Source organism: Podarcis cretensis (assembly GCF_951804945.1).
Source record: "Podarcis cretensis genome assembly, chromosome: 14".
NCBI lineage: Eukaryota > Metazoa > Chordata > Lepidosauria > Squamata > Lacertidae > Podarcis > Podarcis cretensis.
In genome coordinates this window covers 42,552,466-42,569,740 of record NC_137183.1, presented here as the reverse complement: position 1 = coordinate 42,569,740, position 17,275 = coordinate 42,552,466, and the positions used below count along the sequence as shown (strand labels likewise).

Below are 17,275 nucleotides of genomic sequence, written 5' to 3'. Positions count from 1 at the left end.
TTCCCAGTCCTGGGTTCAGTACTGCACATTTGCACATCAGTTTGCATATGAAGTCCTTGTGAAAATTGATCGGCATTTTAGTGTGAATTTCTTATGTCACTCTCATAAGAAGTTATTCTTAAAATAAAAATAAAAATATTAAGCCCCCTTCAAATGCCCGAAATGGCATGGACATGATTGAGCAGAGGGAATGTGTCATTGTTATCATTGATGTCACGCGCATTAGCCAACTGTAGTGTAGACCTTAATAGGGGTCATGACGCATTCTACAGGACAGGGCCGGTGACACGAAAGGTTCCATTTTGTGTTGATATCAAATAAGCCTCACCAAGTCGGAGGTCTATTGCTTTGGGATTTTTTATGGGAAACAATTATCTAAGCAAATGAAGTCTGTAAACCCCAGAAAAGGACATTGTAATATACAACACACACGGTGGCATGTGTCCTTTTCACTGCAGTTATGATTTAGGTTTAGTTACAGATATGGAGAGTAATGTTTCATGTAAGCATTTCAGTAATTCTTACAACAGGCCCATAAGATGGACCAGTACTGCCATGCCTGTACAAAACCCTTTTCTGTGTTTTGTCCATTTTTTTTCCAGATAAGTGAAATAGTTGGATATGAGATAAGACCTGATGAAACTACATCACTCATGAACATGTTGGAATATGGTCTATCAAAATACATCGATAAGTAAGAAAATAACACCCAGATCTTTTAATCTGGTTAATATTTGTTGCATGCATTAACAACATTAGAGTTTGATTTCTAGTTGATATTTCCTGAAACTGTTTAAAGCCTTGCAATTTTGCTCACTGCCCCAGTTATTTTTTTGTGGAATATTAGGAAACTCTTTAGAATCGAATCAGAACTTTTCAGTAAAAAATATATGGGGGGAGACATCTTGTCTTGCTCCAGAACAATGAGGAGCTAAGTTCATGCAATTCTTGTGCCCATTGTGCTCCCACATGTGTGCATCTGTGCTAAAAAAAATGCACTCAAAGCCTAACAGCATGGTTCTGTTGTATGTTTACTTAGAAATGAGCCCCACTGTGTCTTTAGTAAGTGTGTTTGGGATTGTAGCTTAAGGGTACAATCCTATGCACTCTTGCTTGGAAGTAAGTCCTGTTGAACTGGGCCTCATGTGTAGGGTTGCTTACTATTTGCATCTTTAAAAAACCCCATGCACTTGAAATGCAGAAATGCATATAATGCCATGCATAGTTTGCCCATTAACCCCCTATTTCAAGCAGGAGCCAAGTGTGGGAAGGTGTAGGTCAGGCAAAGAAAGAGAAAACTTTTCCTAGCACCAGAAGCTTCCATTCTTTTTTCTTGGGAGTGAGCAGTGAGGTAGTCAAGTTTACTGATGATACTAAATCAGTGGTTTTCAACCAGTGTGCTATGGCACCCTGGGGCGCCTTGAATGATGGTCAGGGGTGCCGTGGGCAACACTGGCCTCTGTTCCTCTTTCCTTCCCTCCTGCCTCCGATGGTCTCTTGGGTCTTTGCCTCCCAAGGCTTGCATGGCTGTTTGTTGTAGGAGCCCTGGCTGCAAGCTCCCCAGGCAAATGGTGCCTCTGGGGCTGGCCAGGGGGTGCTTTCCATGCTCCTGTGGGGCAGTGTGAGGAGGCACCTCTCTTTGGAGCAAGGAAGGGTAGAGCTCAGAGACTAGGGGCAACAGCTGCGGCTACCCAGAGGACTCCAAAGGAGAGGGGAGAAGAGGAAGGCTGAGGAAACACTCCACAAGGGAGGGTGTTCAAAAAGGGTTGTGGGCCTGACAGCTCTGCAGGCAAGTGGTGACATAACTGGGCCCCTGAGCCCCACAGGGGTGCCACAGAAAGAATGTAGTTGGTCAAGAAAGCCGTGGACCCTAAAAGGTTGAAAACCTCCGATTTAAAGTACTACTTCCCTAATTTTTTTTCTTGAGCTAAGGGTCAGCACCATGGAGAGCTCTCTGTGGTGAAAGCTTCTCCAGATAGCAGCCCGTCTTCTCTGGACACACCTCCATTTGCTGTGGACTCACTGTAATTTCAGTGCTGGATTTTTAATCCATCTTCATACAACATGATCCAAAATACATTTGCATCCTGTGCTTTGTTATAAAACTCTGCTGTTCTGTTGTTTCTCAAACCAGCTTCACACTCTCACAATGAGAGTCTCTAAGTCAATTAAAATCCCTCCAGACTTCAATTCCCAATCAGCCTACTTGGTCACTGGTCACTGATGGGGGCAGGCCATGTAGTTCAGTGACATCTAGAAGAGCAAAGGTTCCCCACCTAGGCTTTAGATAATTGCAGCTTTGACTGAGTAAACCAATATTAATCTCACATCTTTGCTTTATTTCCCATTTTCATTTAGGCTAGAGCCTATTGGAGCAGCAGCTAGCAAGGAGTACTCCCTAGAGAAAAACATGGAGAAAATGAAATCGGAATGGGCAAATATCTGTTTCACTTTTGTAAAATACAGGGACACAGTGAGTACATTTTCTGCGATCGAGCAACTGTGCTTGGGACAATAGTTATTTTCTCAGTTATGTTACTTTACTGAGGATCAGTGGGTTTGTTTCTGGTTGAACAGCAGCTGTCCAGAGCTGCTGGAATCTGTGTGTTGCTGCTCCAGTGGTGAACCAGTGAACTGAAGGTGGCAGCTTCCTTAGACTGCACCCACCCAAGCAGGCCACTGGGTCTTCATGGGCAAGAGGGAATCCAAAAGAGCTTCCTTTTCCAGCTGAGCCTTGACTGAACCATAAGGTCTTCCTGACCGCTGGCATGTACCTGTATTCTTTGGCCCTGGCACTTGGCTTTTTCTTCAGTCCTGCCTTCTGGTTTGTCCTCCAGTCCTGGCTTGCTCTTTAGTCCCTGGCTTGTCCTTCAGTCCTGCATTACTAATTAGTTCTGATCATTGGCCTGGCTCACAGCTGGCTCCTCAATCACCTGAGGCTGCTGCCCATTGCCAGTCTGGCCATAGTGCCTGTTGGAGCAAGATATGCCCCAAGATGGTGTTTTGGTTGGTTGGTTGGTTGGTTGGTGATAACCACTTCCATGTAGCACCGCTGAATACAGGAGGCTGCTGTTTGTATGCCTATTACGGTTTGTATTGACTGGAGATTCTCTACACCAGCACCATGCATTCCTGTAATATATGGTACTTGGGGAAAGAGCAGGTTACCCACATGTGATGACACAAAAATTGTAAACCTGGCAGCAAGAGTCATATGGAGAAGAATAGGATTGTGTGTATAATCATTCCATCTATTTCTGATGTTCAGGCTGTGGGTATGATTGCTTATATAGTCATAAGAACACTGGAAAAACCTGCTGGGTCAGGCCAATGGTCTACCAATGCAGCTTGCTGTTCTCAAAGGGGCCAACCAGATGCCCCAATGGGAAGCCCAAAACCAGGACCTCAACAGCGTTCACTGGTGATTCCCAGCAACTGGTATTCAAACTAGGAGTAGAAAAGAGGGAGCGGAGTGCTTCAAGGTGCGTCCAGGAACAACATATTGCTACAAGCCCTACTTGTGCATAACACAGTGATAATGGGGTTTTAAATAAGTTATCTCAACTAAGTGTGGCTTCTTTGCAGGACACCAGTATTCTGTCTGCAATCGACGACATCCAGCTTCTGCTGGATGATCACATTGTCAAGACCCAGACAATGTGTGGTTCTCCATTCATCAAACCAATAGAGGGTGAATGCCGGGTAAGGAGAAACAGGGTTTGCCTGTGTTTCTGTGTGCCTCCATGCAATGCATTAGCGTAAGAACATCCCCATGACATATTCGGATGGGGTGAGCAGCTTGCTTATTGGGAAGATGGGACACAGGAATCTGCATTCTACACTACATCTAAAGCCAGGGTGGAGAATCTGTGGCCCTCCAAATGTTGCTGAAGTACAACTCCCATTAGCCCCAGCCAACATGGCTAGTGGTCAGGGATGATGGGAGTTCTGGTTCAGCGACATCGGATATAATAGATCACACTGGTGAACTGTATAACACACCCCTGTTCCTGCTGCAATATACCTGTATTACCACTCTGTGCTTTTTAAAAACATTATCCCAAACAAGCTTAGCCATCAGATCTCTTAGCAGAAAGCACAAATCTGTAACATTCTCTGTTACATTGCGAGAAGCAAAGCTCCAGGGAACCAGGCAGAGGGCCTTCTCGGTAATGGGGCCCGCCCTGTGGAACGCCCTCCCATCAGATGTCAAAGCGTTAAACAATTACCTGACATTCACAAGACATCAGGGAAGTTTTTAATGTGTGACATTTTAGTGTATTTTTGGTCTCTGTGGAAGCCGCCCAGAGTGGCTGGGGAAACCCAGCCAGATGGGCGGGGTACAAATAATAAATTATTATTATTATTATTATTATTATTATTATTATTATTATTATTATTATTATTATTATTTTATTATTTATTTTGCAGTCAACACATTTAGAAAGTCTGTTAGTTGGTATGTCGGGCTGTAAGCCTAGCCCCATTTATCTGGGAGTAAACCCCACTGAATTCAGTAGGACTTACTTCTGAATAGACAGGGTTAGGATTGCAGCTTGAGGTATTCAGAGAAGACCCGCTGAAAATAGTGAGTATAATTTTAACAGGTCTTTTGAGTAAAACTTAACTGACTACCACTCTGCAATTGTACTCTGGTACCTGCATTACAGACCCTGTCTGTAGCCGCTTGACATTTATGAAATCCACACAATTTTGAGTAATGTTTTTGGTAATTTTCCCTGCTGTTTAGTGTGATTTATGTTCTTGGTTGAATTTGAGGCCTTCCAATGTGACTTACTGATGAAAGGAGGAGCAAAAAATAATGGATTGTCAAAGGGCTGCTCCAACCAAGAGTCCAAAGGGCTTTTCCTATTAATATTTGATCATGGGCTGAAGCGTTACCTTTAACTCTGACAGCTTGTTAGTGCTTCCTCGCCCTTAACACAAGATCTCTCTCTTTCCTTCTCCGGAATTGCTTTGTTCCTATCTTTCCAGCTGAGATTCACCCTGTGTGTGAACAGGATAGGTAGTCTGCAAAATACAAATCTGGCACTACAACTTAAGAAAGGCTTTGACAACTTCTAAACAGTAGTTCTGGGGATTGGTTTACTGGAGAGATAAATTGGAATCTTATATCCCTATAAAAAAAATTGCAAATATAGAAAAAAATGGGCTTATGTTTAAACTGACCACTTTAGCAAGGACACATTCTCAAATGTCATTGCTGAGGGTCGATTTTAAAAACCTTTTTTTAGGGAGGGTGGTTGATCTTTTATAGAAAAAAAAGCTATTTCCAAATGATATTTGAAAAACAAGTTTGAGAAGCACTGTTAATCAGTTTGGGGAGGGGAGGAATGTTACAACAGCGTGCAGTTTTGTAGGTACACTGATACAACAGGAGAGATGGAAGGAGGGGGGGCGGAATGAAGCCTGTTATTTAATGTTGCCTCAAGTCTGCTGAGTGAGAATTAAAAATAGTGCCTTGGAGACCTTTACATTGATCTCTTTACAGAGGTGGGAGGAGAAGCTTGTTCTGATGCAGGAAATTTTAGACAATTGGTTAAAATGCCAGGCAACGTGGCTTTATCTGGAACCCATATTCAGCTCTGAGGACATTATTGCTCAAATGCCAGAGGAGGGGAGGAAGTTTGGAATAGTGGACATGTACTGGAAGGACATCATGGTGCAAGCAGTAAGTAGACAGTTGCACTTGGGATTTTGCACACACAAAAACTGTATAGGCAGAAGGGACCCACAGTGTCATCTAGTCCAACCCCCTACAGTGTGAACATATCACATGGGGGGCGGGTTCATGCATAGAGCATTTCACTTTCCCTGTAAAAGAAAGATTGCAATAGTTTTGAGCCAGGTTGTTGCTCACCAGCAGTGGTTGGGCTTTAGCAGACAAAATGGTTGGGGGTTCTTACACAGCATACCATACCTGTTTAGTACAGTAGCAGCTGTGTGATATAGCACCGTTCTAGTGTTGCATAGAGACTGGGTTCACATCCCTTGCTCAGCTCAGTTTACTCTCGAGTCACTTCTGCTCAGTCTAATCTGTCTCATGGAGTAGTTTAAGTGAGCCTTTTCAAGGCTATCAACATGGCAGGCAGTCTTCTCCCTCCCAAAGTGAGTGTCCTGTTTTGAACTGACAGAGCCCACAAACATCCTGAGAGATATGTGGCCCAGCCAGTGGTAGCAGGAACCAGGTTCAAAGAGAACCATCCAGTAAGATACCTGCAGGCGAACACAGGAATTCAGTATGGGCCCAAAATGCAAGAGAATCGAAATGGTCAGCTACAAATCTTGTAGAACTATGGGCAAATCGCTAGGTGTGCTAAACTTGTTCTGATTGAGTCCTAGCTGCAAATGATGCTTTGTGGGGATTCAAAATGGCGACGAAGGTAGTAGCCTAGCTAACCTCGTCTGCCTTCAGATTAAGTTTTAAGTAGTTTTAAGTACTTTTTAAACCCCTCGGGGCTTTTATCTTTCAATTTTAATGATTTAGTGGCTGCATTATCCCCTCAATGCTGCCTTTGCTTTCTTTTTAGCGTTTTATTGTTTTATTGTTTTATCACCTGTTTCGAGCTTCAGCCTACTGCCTTGTCGCACCTCCCGCCGTGCATTTGGTGCTGTGGAGCTGAGTAATCTCCCGAAACGAGTGAAAGGGGAAGGAAAGAGGCCCGGCCTGACCCCCTCCCCCCCGTCACTGGGAAGGAAAAACTCAAGGCCTATTTTTATCCAAAAGAGGTTCGGCAGCCGCCCTATCTTCACGAAGCTGGTAATTAGCAGACGGGGAGGTCAGCTACTGGAAGGACGCCGAGCTTTTTATCTATAAAAAGGGAGGAATTGAAGTAGGTACAACCCCAAGAAACACAAGGCAAGTTCAACTCGATAATTACTTTACTGGCTACGCCGTGAGGCTGTTGAATGAGAGAGAAAGTCCTAGTTGAACTTTAAAAGAAACAAGTTATAGTATGAAAGCCTAGGACTAGTACTATTTTCTAACATTTTAAATAACTGATACCTCACAAGCTCCGATGTAAATTGCTGGAGAAACTAACAAGTAAATTGCTGGTAACAAGTAAATTGCTGGAGAAACTAACAAGTTGGAGAGGTTGGAGAGGTTTAGGAGGCAACGTCCACAAATCGGCATTTCTGCTATTGCTTACTCCAGCTTAGAACAAAAAGATAAGTTACCGTCAAGCAAGCAACCCCTACCATATATCCATATATACCCATATACCCACTATGGTCCTCACCAGGAAAAAATACAAGGACCAAGGAATCTTGCCTAATTCACCACAGAGCCCGATGGAGCGTCGAAGGAGACAAAGTAAAATTACCAGCTACTTTCCTCAAAAAGACTCGAGTAAGAGAACTCAGAACGAGAGTATTCTAGATGTAGCTATGCCTTTGCCACTCACAGTGTTGGATTGGTCAACACAGCTAAAGGATTTGCAGACAAACAACAAGTGGACAAACCATCCAACAAATTTGGCCCAAGAACTCGCCATAGCAGAGAACGCTACAAAGGCTAATACAGCCAACACACCTGATGCTAATCCTTATTTGTCACCGCTGGAACTTGGAAGTAACCTTTCAACCCATTGGTTGAAAGCCAACGACAGCGGAACAGAAATGCGGGGTGATTATCTTCAGGAGCAGATATACCAGATTTCTACGGATCTCCTTAACGTCAAAAATTTTTTAGCGATAACAAACGGGCTTCTCCTGACCCTAGTGGATAATTTCAAACAACATGTGAGCGCTTCAGTCCAGAATACAAATCCCCTAGCCAGCCCGGATCCACCACTCCCCAGCAAATCCCGGAGGAAAAAAGCTGAGCCTAAGATGAAGAAAAGCAAAAATATAAAAAATCTAAGGCGGCTTAAGACAACTCACCGTACCTGCAAAAAATATTGGCAGAAGCTCTTTAACCTTCTTCCATCCCTTTCTACAAGTGGAACAAACAAATCCAACTCGAGTGCCATCAAAGAAACACGTAAAGTAGATACACCCACAAAAGAATTTAAACCAAGTTTTGAAGAATCAACACCGAGCGGGGACAAAGGAACTAATCCATCTACAGTTATACCGCCCCAGAGTCCTCTTATGGCCAGCACAGAATCTGTAGACAGAGGTGAGCTGGCGACCCAAACTATTGAGGGGAACCACTCCTCTCAAGCTCGACAGATGCTGTGGCCCAAAAGAGAATGGAGTTTAGTCCTAATCCCACAAAAGCTTGTCTTTGCTAATTACCCTAAACCGCCTAGATTTTATGCAGGGTCGGACCGTATAGACCACTTTTTGTCCATTATAAGAGGCATTTTACCGGGGATAGTAAAAGCAACTGACATAGCCGCTATAGAGTATCTACATCAAGATGACTGCTCGGTACGAGCATTGATTACCTTTTTAGATCATAATCTGGCCAGCCTTATTTTTAGAGCTAAAAACCTATTCAAAAAAGAAAGAATAGTCCTATTAAGAATATTTGAAAACAGAGCACCTTTAACCTCTCTGATGGGGACCAAGGGCATAGGAATGGAAGTTCACAAAAGGGAAAAAACCAACTACCAAAACCATCAAAACAGAAAGCATAAGTTCCAGCAGGATCATCTCCTTCAAACAGTATCAAATGATAAAAAGGAAGCTCCACATCCAACTGGCATTTGGCCTCCCACGTGTGATAGTGAGGACTCCTTTTTGGAGGAAGAACTCTCGCTGATAAAGCGATTCTGGTCACTGCATCCACCAGCTCAAACTGAGATTCTGAAAAGACTTGATTTACTTCGGAGCAGACTAGAAAAAAAGGATGACCAAGGTGAGACAATGAAGGACCCTTATGTGCAGCCCATATCTCCCAAATGTCTAGTGGATAAGAAGACAGTGGGAGGCACCTTTAAATGCGTAGACGTGGAACTACAATCTGAGCCCCCTGTGATGTACAATAAAGTAAGACCAAATCAAGGTGTGAAATCTCAAAGCTCCTGGCACAGCTATCTTAAATTGTCTCCGAATGAATTAGCTTCCCCCCCAACTCCAAAATCTAGCCCCAAATCACCAAGAAGAGAGGACCACTACACTCTCTCCAAGCAGTCATCCTCGAAAAGAGCCAACGGGTGTGTTTTTTTAGACACCAAAGAATTGCTGGACGTGGTGGTGACATAGACCCAGCTCCCCGAAGGGCCCGGGGCCTAAAAGTGCTGTCTTGGAATATCGCGGGTTGGCACGCCAAGAAAAACACTCAACAATTTTTGTGCTACCTTAAGCAATTTGACATCATCCTCTTTCAGGAGACATGGCAGAATGACCCTATATTTCTCAATGGGTATAACTGCCACTACCTGCCTGCCTCTCCATCTCTAAGGGGCGGCAGATCTAGTGGTGGCCTAGCTTGCTTCATTTCCACGGAGCTGGCGCACTCTCTAACAGCCCTACCCAGCTGCAATTCTTTAGCAACAGCCGCTCTACTTAGCTTCAAGAGAACTACTCTTTTGCTGGTCAATGTTTATATTCCCCCAGGCCAAAAAAACTCCGTGGTCAAGGCTATATGGGCTGAGCTAGAGGCGTTTTTAGAGCCTCTCGAATCTACTTACCCGTCTGCCCTGACTATTGTGTGTGGAGACTTTAATGCTCGCATAGGAACAGATGACAACAGTCTATACACTCACTTCAACCTATTTATGGACCCTGAAGAACTGACGGATACTGGTGCGACACGACTGTCCAAAGATAGCAGAAGTAATTTTTCAGGTCTCTGCTTAGTGCAGGCTGCCAGACGGAGGGAACTGCTGATATTAAACGGCAACATAGAGGGGGATCGCCCCGGGGAATATACCCATTTCTCCAAGGCTGGGGGAAGCGTTATAGATTATATTCTAATCTCAAGATTCGCTCACAGCTTTGTAAGGAAGTTCCTAGTGGGCCACAATACTCTGAGTGATCACCTACCTCTAATTTTAGAGCTTGCAGGTCGGCCTTTTGACTATTCGATTGCCGAGCCACAATATATACCTTCTGTAAATTTGGGTATACCTGCTCCCAAAAGACTCAAATGGTCCCCAATACTGAATGAAAACCTAACCCTCCTTCTTCAGTCAGTGGAGTTAAAGCTTATTCGCTCCGCTATTGTGTCAGGCAATTCAGTAGATGTGATTATGGAACGCTTTAAATTACTTTTGGAAAGACTGAAATCCCATTTAACAACAGTGATACATAGCGCCGCTACAAAAAGGGCAAAGGACGGAGCTAGCTGGTTTGACCTGGAGTCCAGGCAAACAAGGAGACAAATGAGAACTGCCTACCAGAGATATAGGAAATCAGGGACTGCCCCCCTACTTAATGCTTATATTGATCTGAGACGGTCTTACAAACAATTACTAAGGAGAAAGAAACTGGAAGCTGAAAGAACCGCATGGCACAGTTTGGTTAAGGCATCACACGAGAAAGATACCACTTGCTTTTGGCGAACCATATCTGGTCTACTGGACCAGGAGCGTACTAATTCCATCTGTACAGTGGAACCAATGGAGTGGTTGCGCCATTTTCAATCTTTGTTCTATGACCAGGAAGCCCAACATTACAAATTATGTATTCAACTGGAGGACCTACCTCACTGGCCACCAGTAACTGTTAAGGAAGTTGAGAACTTAATCGCACAATTAAAGAACAACAAGGCCCCAGGGATTGATTACATCCCTGCCGAACTTCTGAAGTCCAACATTGGCTGGTGGGCCCCCCTGCTGGCGTCTCTATTTTCTTGGATCGACTCAACGGGTTTACTTCCAGATGGTTGGACTGAGGCAATAGTTATTCCAATCCATAAAAAAGGACCTACGCCAGACCCGGCGAGCTATAGACCAATCAGCCTTCTGCCTATACCCAGCAAACTATATGCCAAACATCTTTATATTAAGCTAACTAGCTGGCTGGAAACTGAAGCTATTCTAGCGGAAGAGCAAGCGGGTTTCAGGCAAGGCAGATCCACCATAGACCACTGCTTCACCCTAGCCTATTTAATTGATAAATATGCCAAAGAATCCCGCGGGGTGCTATATGCAGCCTTTATCGATCTAAAGGCTGCCTTCGATTCAATTCCACGTGCAAGACTCTGGGATAAATTGAGCACATCAAGTATAGACAAAAGACTATTATTCCTGATCAGCTGTCTATATAAAGACACGGTGCTGCATGTAAGAACTTCGTTAAATGGCCATCTTATAGGACCAGTTCCTGTCAGCAAGGGGGTCAAGCAAGGTTGCATCCTGGCCCCAGTTCTATTTAACTTTTACATCAATGATATGGTTAACTGTTTGTCATCTCCGGACTTCCACGCCCCCAAACTGGCTGACAAATCAATATCAGTACTTTTGTATGCTGATGATGCGATACTCCTATCTCGAACAAGAATAGGCTTAAATAGGCTCATAGGTGAATTTTCAGCATACTGTAGGAGAGAGCAACTGGCAATAAACTATCAGAAAACCAAAATTATGGTTTTTGCAAGGAAACACAGACAGTACAGCTGGAGGATGGATAACCAGACAATTGAACAGGTTAAAGCCTTCAAATATCTGGGTATCGTGTTCCAGTCGACCGGGTCCTGGGATGTCCATCAAAAATGTGCCAAAGAAAAAGCAGCTCAAAGTATTAAGATGCTGTCCCGCTTCTTTTACACAAAGGGGGGCAGATACATCCCAGCAGCCCTTGAAGTTTTTCAAGCAAAACCTTTGGCGCAGTTACTGTATGGGGCACAAATCTGGACGGGGAACCACTGCTCCAGTCTTGAAACTGTTCAGTCTAAATTTCTAAGGCAGATATTCGGCGTCCCCCCCTGTGTTCCAAACGCAGCATTACGACTCGAGGCCTGCCTTCCATCTGTAGAAACTCAGACTTGGCAAAGAACATTCAACTACTGGCTTCGTCTTAATCTAAACCCACCTGGTCTACTGCCTCTAGTAATGCAAGATTCTCACAAAAGCAAGTGGTTCAAAACTGTGCATCAAAAACTCCTTACATGCGGTTTGCATTCACAGTCCCTACTATCAATGGGCCTCATTAAAGCAAAGAGTCTAATTGGCCAGCGCCTGAAAGACATTGAACGGCAAAACAACCTGACCATCTTAAAGAAACTGTGCCCATGGTATACCTACTTTCCCCCTTCTCATTTTGACTCCCCAGCCTCATATTTGTCTAAATTAACCATCCCAAAATACAGACGTGCCTTTACATTGGCTAGATGGGATGTTCTTCCTTCTGCCGTACTCGAAGGTCGTTACCAAAAGACTCCATTTGAAAAACGACTCTGCCCATGTGGAGATGGTAACACGGAAACAGTGTCCCATGTCCTTCTATCCTGCCCTATTTACAAAGACCTAAGGAATGAGATTATTACTCCACTTATTCTCTCCAACCCCGGCCGTTCACCAGACATTACACTGTATTTTCTCTTATCTGATACGGATAGTCAGATAACAGAGAAGGTCGCGAGGTACATCGAGAGAGCTGTGAAATTGAGGGCCACCATCTGAGTGACAGACTTGTTCATCTGACGGACCCCCTTTTGCCTGTTCTTTTCTTCTTTTTATTCTTATTTTTATTTTATTTTTATTTTTAATTCTTGTCTAGCTGTGGCCTGTTGGCTTTGCTAATAAAGTTTTGATGATGATGATGCTTTGTATCAAAGATGAGGAGCCTGTGGGGGCTCAGCTTCTTTACTATTGTATGTTTTTTTTAAAAAAATAGGTGAAAGACACCAGAGTCCTGATCGCCACTGAGCAACCAAAGATGTTGGACAGACTTCAAGAAGCAAATATGCTTTTAGAAGACATCCAGAAGGGTCTGAATACTTACTTGGAAAAGAAAAGGTTATTTTTCCCAAGGTGGGCTCATTAGCAAATTTCAGTTTAAAGCAAATCGATTCTCATTAAGAAATTAGCTTTGTGGATACACATGGCACATTGACTACACAGGAAGCATTGAGTTCAGAGGCCTGGGACTCTTAGAAATAAGAAGCTGGACTGAGGCTATGGCTATTAAATGAAGAGGCTTATTTCAGGGAGCTTTCCTCGCTCACTGTTGCAAACAGGCTGGTGTCCTCCTTCCAGAATTATTTATCGAGTCCTGAAGTAGACTAGTCTATGCTTAGGCAAGAGTATTCTGGAATGGTGGTCTGGATGAAGGAATGGATCTGCCATAGACATTACACTGAGCAGTCAAATTAACCAGATTTAAACAACCAGAACCCTACTGGATCCATCCAAAGGCCTATCTAGTCCAGCATCCTAATTTTCACAGCAGCATTTCCTCCTGAGTAGTGGTGCTGTGATAAATTTGGCCAGATAAAGACCTTAGGGAGCAAACAGTGGTCATAAAAATCAAGAGGAGATGCAGAAATCTCCTCTGGCTTTTGAGTTGTAGTAAGATGCTACCTACACATTTGCTAAGCTTATCATCACACAAGAGATAAGCTTCTCTCTTCTTAAGACTTACCCCAGGCCACACACCCTCTTCCCAGCTCCAGCTCTAATTAGCCATCTTCCCACTCTCCTTGAGTGTTTTTGTCTGGCTGCAAAGTATTATTGAACTCTGAGAATGCCTCTTGCTTGCCTAGATGGAAGGCAGAGATGGGTCTATGAAAGTGTGTAGAAACTATCCTTTTGTACTAAGGTAACATTTGCATGAGTTGTTTTGCCTCACCCACCATTGGCACATCCCATCCCCCAAGGTTGCCTAGAAGAGAATGCAGCCCTTTGTTTGGAAAAAAGCTCCACACCTACCTGCTGAGATTCTTTTAACTGAAAGAGCAGATATGGGAGATGGTACTCCCTGTATTTGGCATAAATGTTATTCTGCTGAGCGGTGGCCCCTCCCCATTTAGGTCACGGGCCAATGAAGTGATGACCACCAAGCTGTGTGACTTCTGTGTCATGAAAATTAATGCATGGATGTTAAAAACAACAACCCTATTTTGAACAGATTCTTCTTCCTTTCTAATGACGAGTTGCTGGAGATTTTGTCCGAAACCAAAGATCCTCTCCGAGTGCAGCCACACTTGAAAAAGTGCTTTGAGGGAATCGCAAAACTAGACTTTACGGAGAACATGGAGATTATAGGCATGATCAGCTCAGAGAAGGAAATTGTACCTTTTATCAAGACAATCTACCCAGCACAAGCCAAAGTAACCTTTGCATAGAATTTTCTTGTTTTTCTATTTGATAGCTTGGCCATAGCAATGTGCTTATTAGGGTATAAGCTCAATGGAAGATGCCAGTTTTTAGATGAAAAAGTGAAGAGCATTGAAAATAGTCCTTTTGTCCACCATCAATTCTCTTTATCTTGGAGCAGGGCAAACCAGGACTAGGAATGGGAAAGAAACTCTATTCAGTTTGCATTTTAAAGTGAACCTACATAATTCATACTTTCTGAAACAATAAGCAAACTGAATCATAGCCACCCTTCTAAATTAGCATTTATCTGAATTTTGCTGTGCAGTTCTTCAACCAAGTAATGTGTACAAATATGCATATGTTAGGTAAAATGCAAAGAAATGCATATATTAGTGGGTGGAAATACATTTTATTAGGGTGACTTGTTTGTGGAAATGTGTTTGTTGGGCAAAATTCCATTGAAGAATGTTCTCATTAGGAGAAATTCTCATTAAAATGCTTAAAATTTTTTAATGACAACTTAAACAACTGACATGAAATGTGGAGAACTGAAGACTGAAGGAAAATGGGAAACTGAGAGAAACCAAAATCAATTCACCCATTCCTAGGCAGAGTTGAAGCTGCCCATGCGAGTGCAGTAGGAAGCTGTATTCCAGGAGAGGTTCAGGGTGTCAGTGGCGTAGTGTGGGTTGTCAGCACCCGGGGCAAGGCAAGTAATTTGCGCCTAACCCTGAGTGAGCCAGGTAGGGGCAGAGAGCTGCGAGTGCGCCCCCCCTGATGTTGCGCCCGGTGCGGCCGGCCCCCCCTGCACCCCCCACGCTACGCCACTGCTGGCTGTTCCTTCCTCCCAAAGTATCCCTAGTAGCAAAACCCTCTGCTTGGCAGGCAAGCGCTGTTCCGCTAGTGCTGGACTTCTTGCTGGGACTAATGCCATCTCTGCTCCAGGGGGTGAAAACTGGAGGTGAAAGGGGAGAGCCTGGGATCAAGGTGTCCAAGCTTGGCATGTGGGACTTTGGGGGAGATGAGTAAGATGTATTTGGTGCTCAGTATCTCAGGCTGATAGATTGTAATAGCAGGCTCTTCAGGCTCTCCAGTGGCACTGGAGGTCTCTGCATAGTCCCACTCTTCTTCCTCAGATGAGGTCCGTCCAGACTGGCCTCTGACCTGTACAACATGTAATATGTCTCATATATATATTGCCTAGAAGCATAGATTCCTTTTCATTGAGGGCATTTCCAATTAAAATCTTATTAACAATGAATGTATGAGTTACTGCACGGAACCTGTTCTGTGCCAGCCCTTTGAAACGAACCACATAAATGATTCCTCTCCAGAGTTTGGACTTTTTCATTGTGGAAGTTCTCATTCAATCATGGTATGGTTTTGGGTTCATAGAGCCTTCATTTTCACATTTATCTTTTTTCCTAAGGGCATGGTTGAGAAGTGGCTGTCACAAGTAGAAAACATGATGCTGTCCAGTATAAGAAAAGTCATAGAAAGGGGCATCGAAGGATATGATCAGGTAATAAGCAATGGTTTTCAATGACTTAAGGTATCTTAAGTCCCATGAACTTGATTGAACTGAAATTCAGGTTTACAGTAGTAGTTTAAGTGGTCCATTGATAAGAAGCAGCAGTGCCAACTTGAATAAAATATTGGGGTGGGGGGCAGGTAAGTCCCACCCCATATCAGAGTTGAACTCATGGCCTTTTCCCATTAAAATGTATTCCTGGCAGCTTTCGTCATTTCAGCAGCCTAATCTGGGAGTATGTGTGTCTGTCTTTTCATTTACTCTTCAGAGATTGAGAGCCAGAAACTCCCTGATCTAGTGCAAATCACCTAAAGATCTAAGGAAACTAGCTTCTTTCCATCCTAATTTAAAGTATAGTTAGTGGAGGCTAAAAGAGAGTGCATCATAAGAAGCGATTTGCATATTGCATACGTATAGATTCAAATTTGGAAGTAATTACTGTAAGCTGCATAGAAATACATCTCAGCACAGTGTGGTGTATTCAACCTGCTGTCTGGGTACTAATTGTGCACGGGCAGCTTCAAGGTTTTCCCTTCTTATAGCTCTTTATCCTTAATCTAGACATTGGACTGGATACCCTGTTTTCCATAAAGTAGAGCACATGGCTACCCTCTATGGCAGTGGTTCCCAATTAGGGGTCCGTGGAACACACCCAGGGGGTCCACGGCACCATCTTCTGCCAGGAACTCACTTATCTCTTTAATTGTACGGTGAAAGCCGCAATGATGATCCACTGATCACCCAGACTCTGCTTGCTTGCTGGCAGGGGGAAAACTTGTGAAAGAGTTGCTGGATGGCAAGTGAGCTGGGATTGGGCAAAAAAAACCTCTGACACAGTTTCTTTGGGCTCTTGTGATTGGAGGGAGCAGAGAGAGCGAGAGCACAAATGACTTACTCCCTGGGGCAGGTTCACATGCTTATCATTAAAAAATGTAAGGGATCCCTTCCCCAATACTTTATCAAGCCCTGACCAAGCCTTCACCTATGTCTTGAAGATGCAAGATCCCTCAGTTAGCAGAACCATATGCTGCAAGTTTTGTTTAGATGTACCATCACAGATTACAAGTAAGGAATAGCATGTTTGAATACTCTCTCAAATTAAAAAAACAAAACCCTTCTGCATATAGAACACTTGCAAGTTAGGGACACAATTGCTTCAGTTGTAGTGGAGCAATGGAGACAAGTTTTTCCTACTGTCTGGGGATAGGCAATTTGTGGTAATATCACAAATTTTATGGTCTTTTTAGTATACCTAAAATCCTTTGCTTATGAGGGTCCTCCCCACATTTTCTTCAAAAAAATGCTTTGCACAGGTAACTACCATGGAGTTATAAAAAGATTCAAAAGTAGGGGGTCCTCAGTAATTAGCTAATTGGGAAACACTGCTCTATGGAGTCAGGACTTCCCCTTTATTCATATTATAATGTTAATCCTTTATGTTGGTTTCTTTTTACATGTGCATGTTTAAATTTGTTGAATGTCACATAGAGACTGCTGGTATTATTCAAGCAGCAAATAAAATGAAACAAATATCACATGGTAGATCAGGGAAGTTTTGGAAAACATTTCA

At 43.5% G+C, this 17,275-nt stretch overlaps 1 protein-coding gene across 7 annotated transcripts in view; it reads left to right on the top strand.

Moving 5' to 3' along the window:
* DNAH3 (dynein axonemal heavy chain 3) overlaps nucleotides 1-17,275 on the top strand; it is a 99,121-nt gene that overhangs the window by 33,361 nt on the left and 48,485 nt on the right. For all 7 annotated transcript variants that reach the window (XM_079953619.1, XM_079953622.1, XM_079953618.1 and 4 more), the window contains exons 20-26: nucleotides 603-694; nucleotides 2,359-2,473; nucleotides 3,586-3,702; nucleotides 5,513-5,692; nucleotides 12,751-12,887; nucleotides 13,984-14,185; nucleotides 15,604-15,696. In XM_079953619.1, the coding sequence (XP_079809745.1) occupies nucleotides 603-694; nucleotides 2,359-2,473; nucleotides 3,586-3,702; nucleotides 5,513-5,692; nucleotides 12,751-12,887; nucleotides 13,984-14,185; nucleotides 15,604-15,696 (936 nt within the window). The remainder of the gene's footprint in view (nucleotides 1-602; nucleotides 695-2,358; nucleotides 2,474-3,585; nucleotides 3,703-5,512; nucleotides 5,693-12,750; nucleotides 12,888-13,983; nucleotides 14,186-15,603; nucleotides 15,697-17,275) is intronic.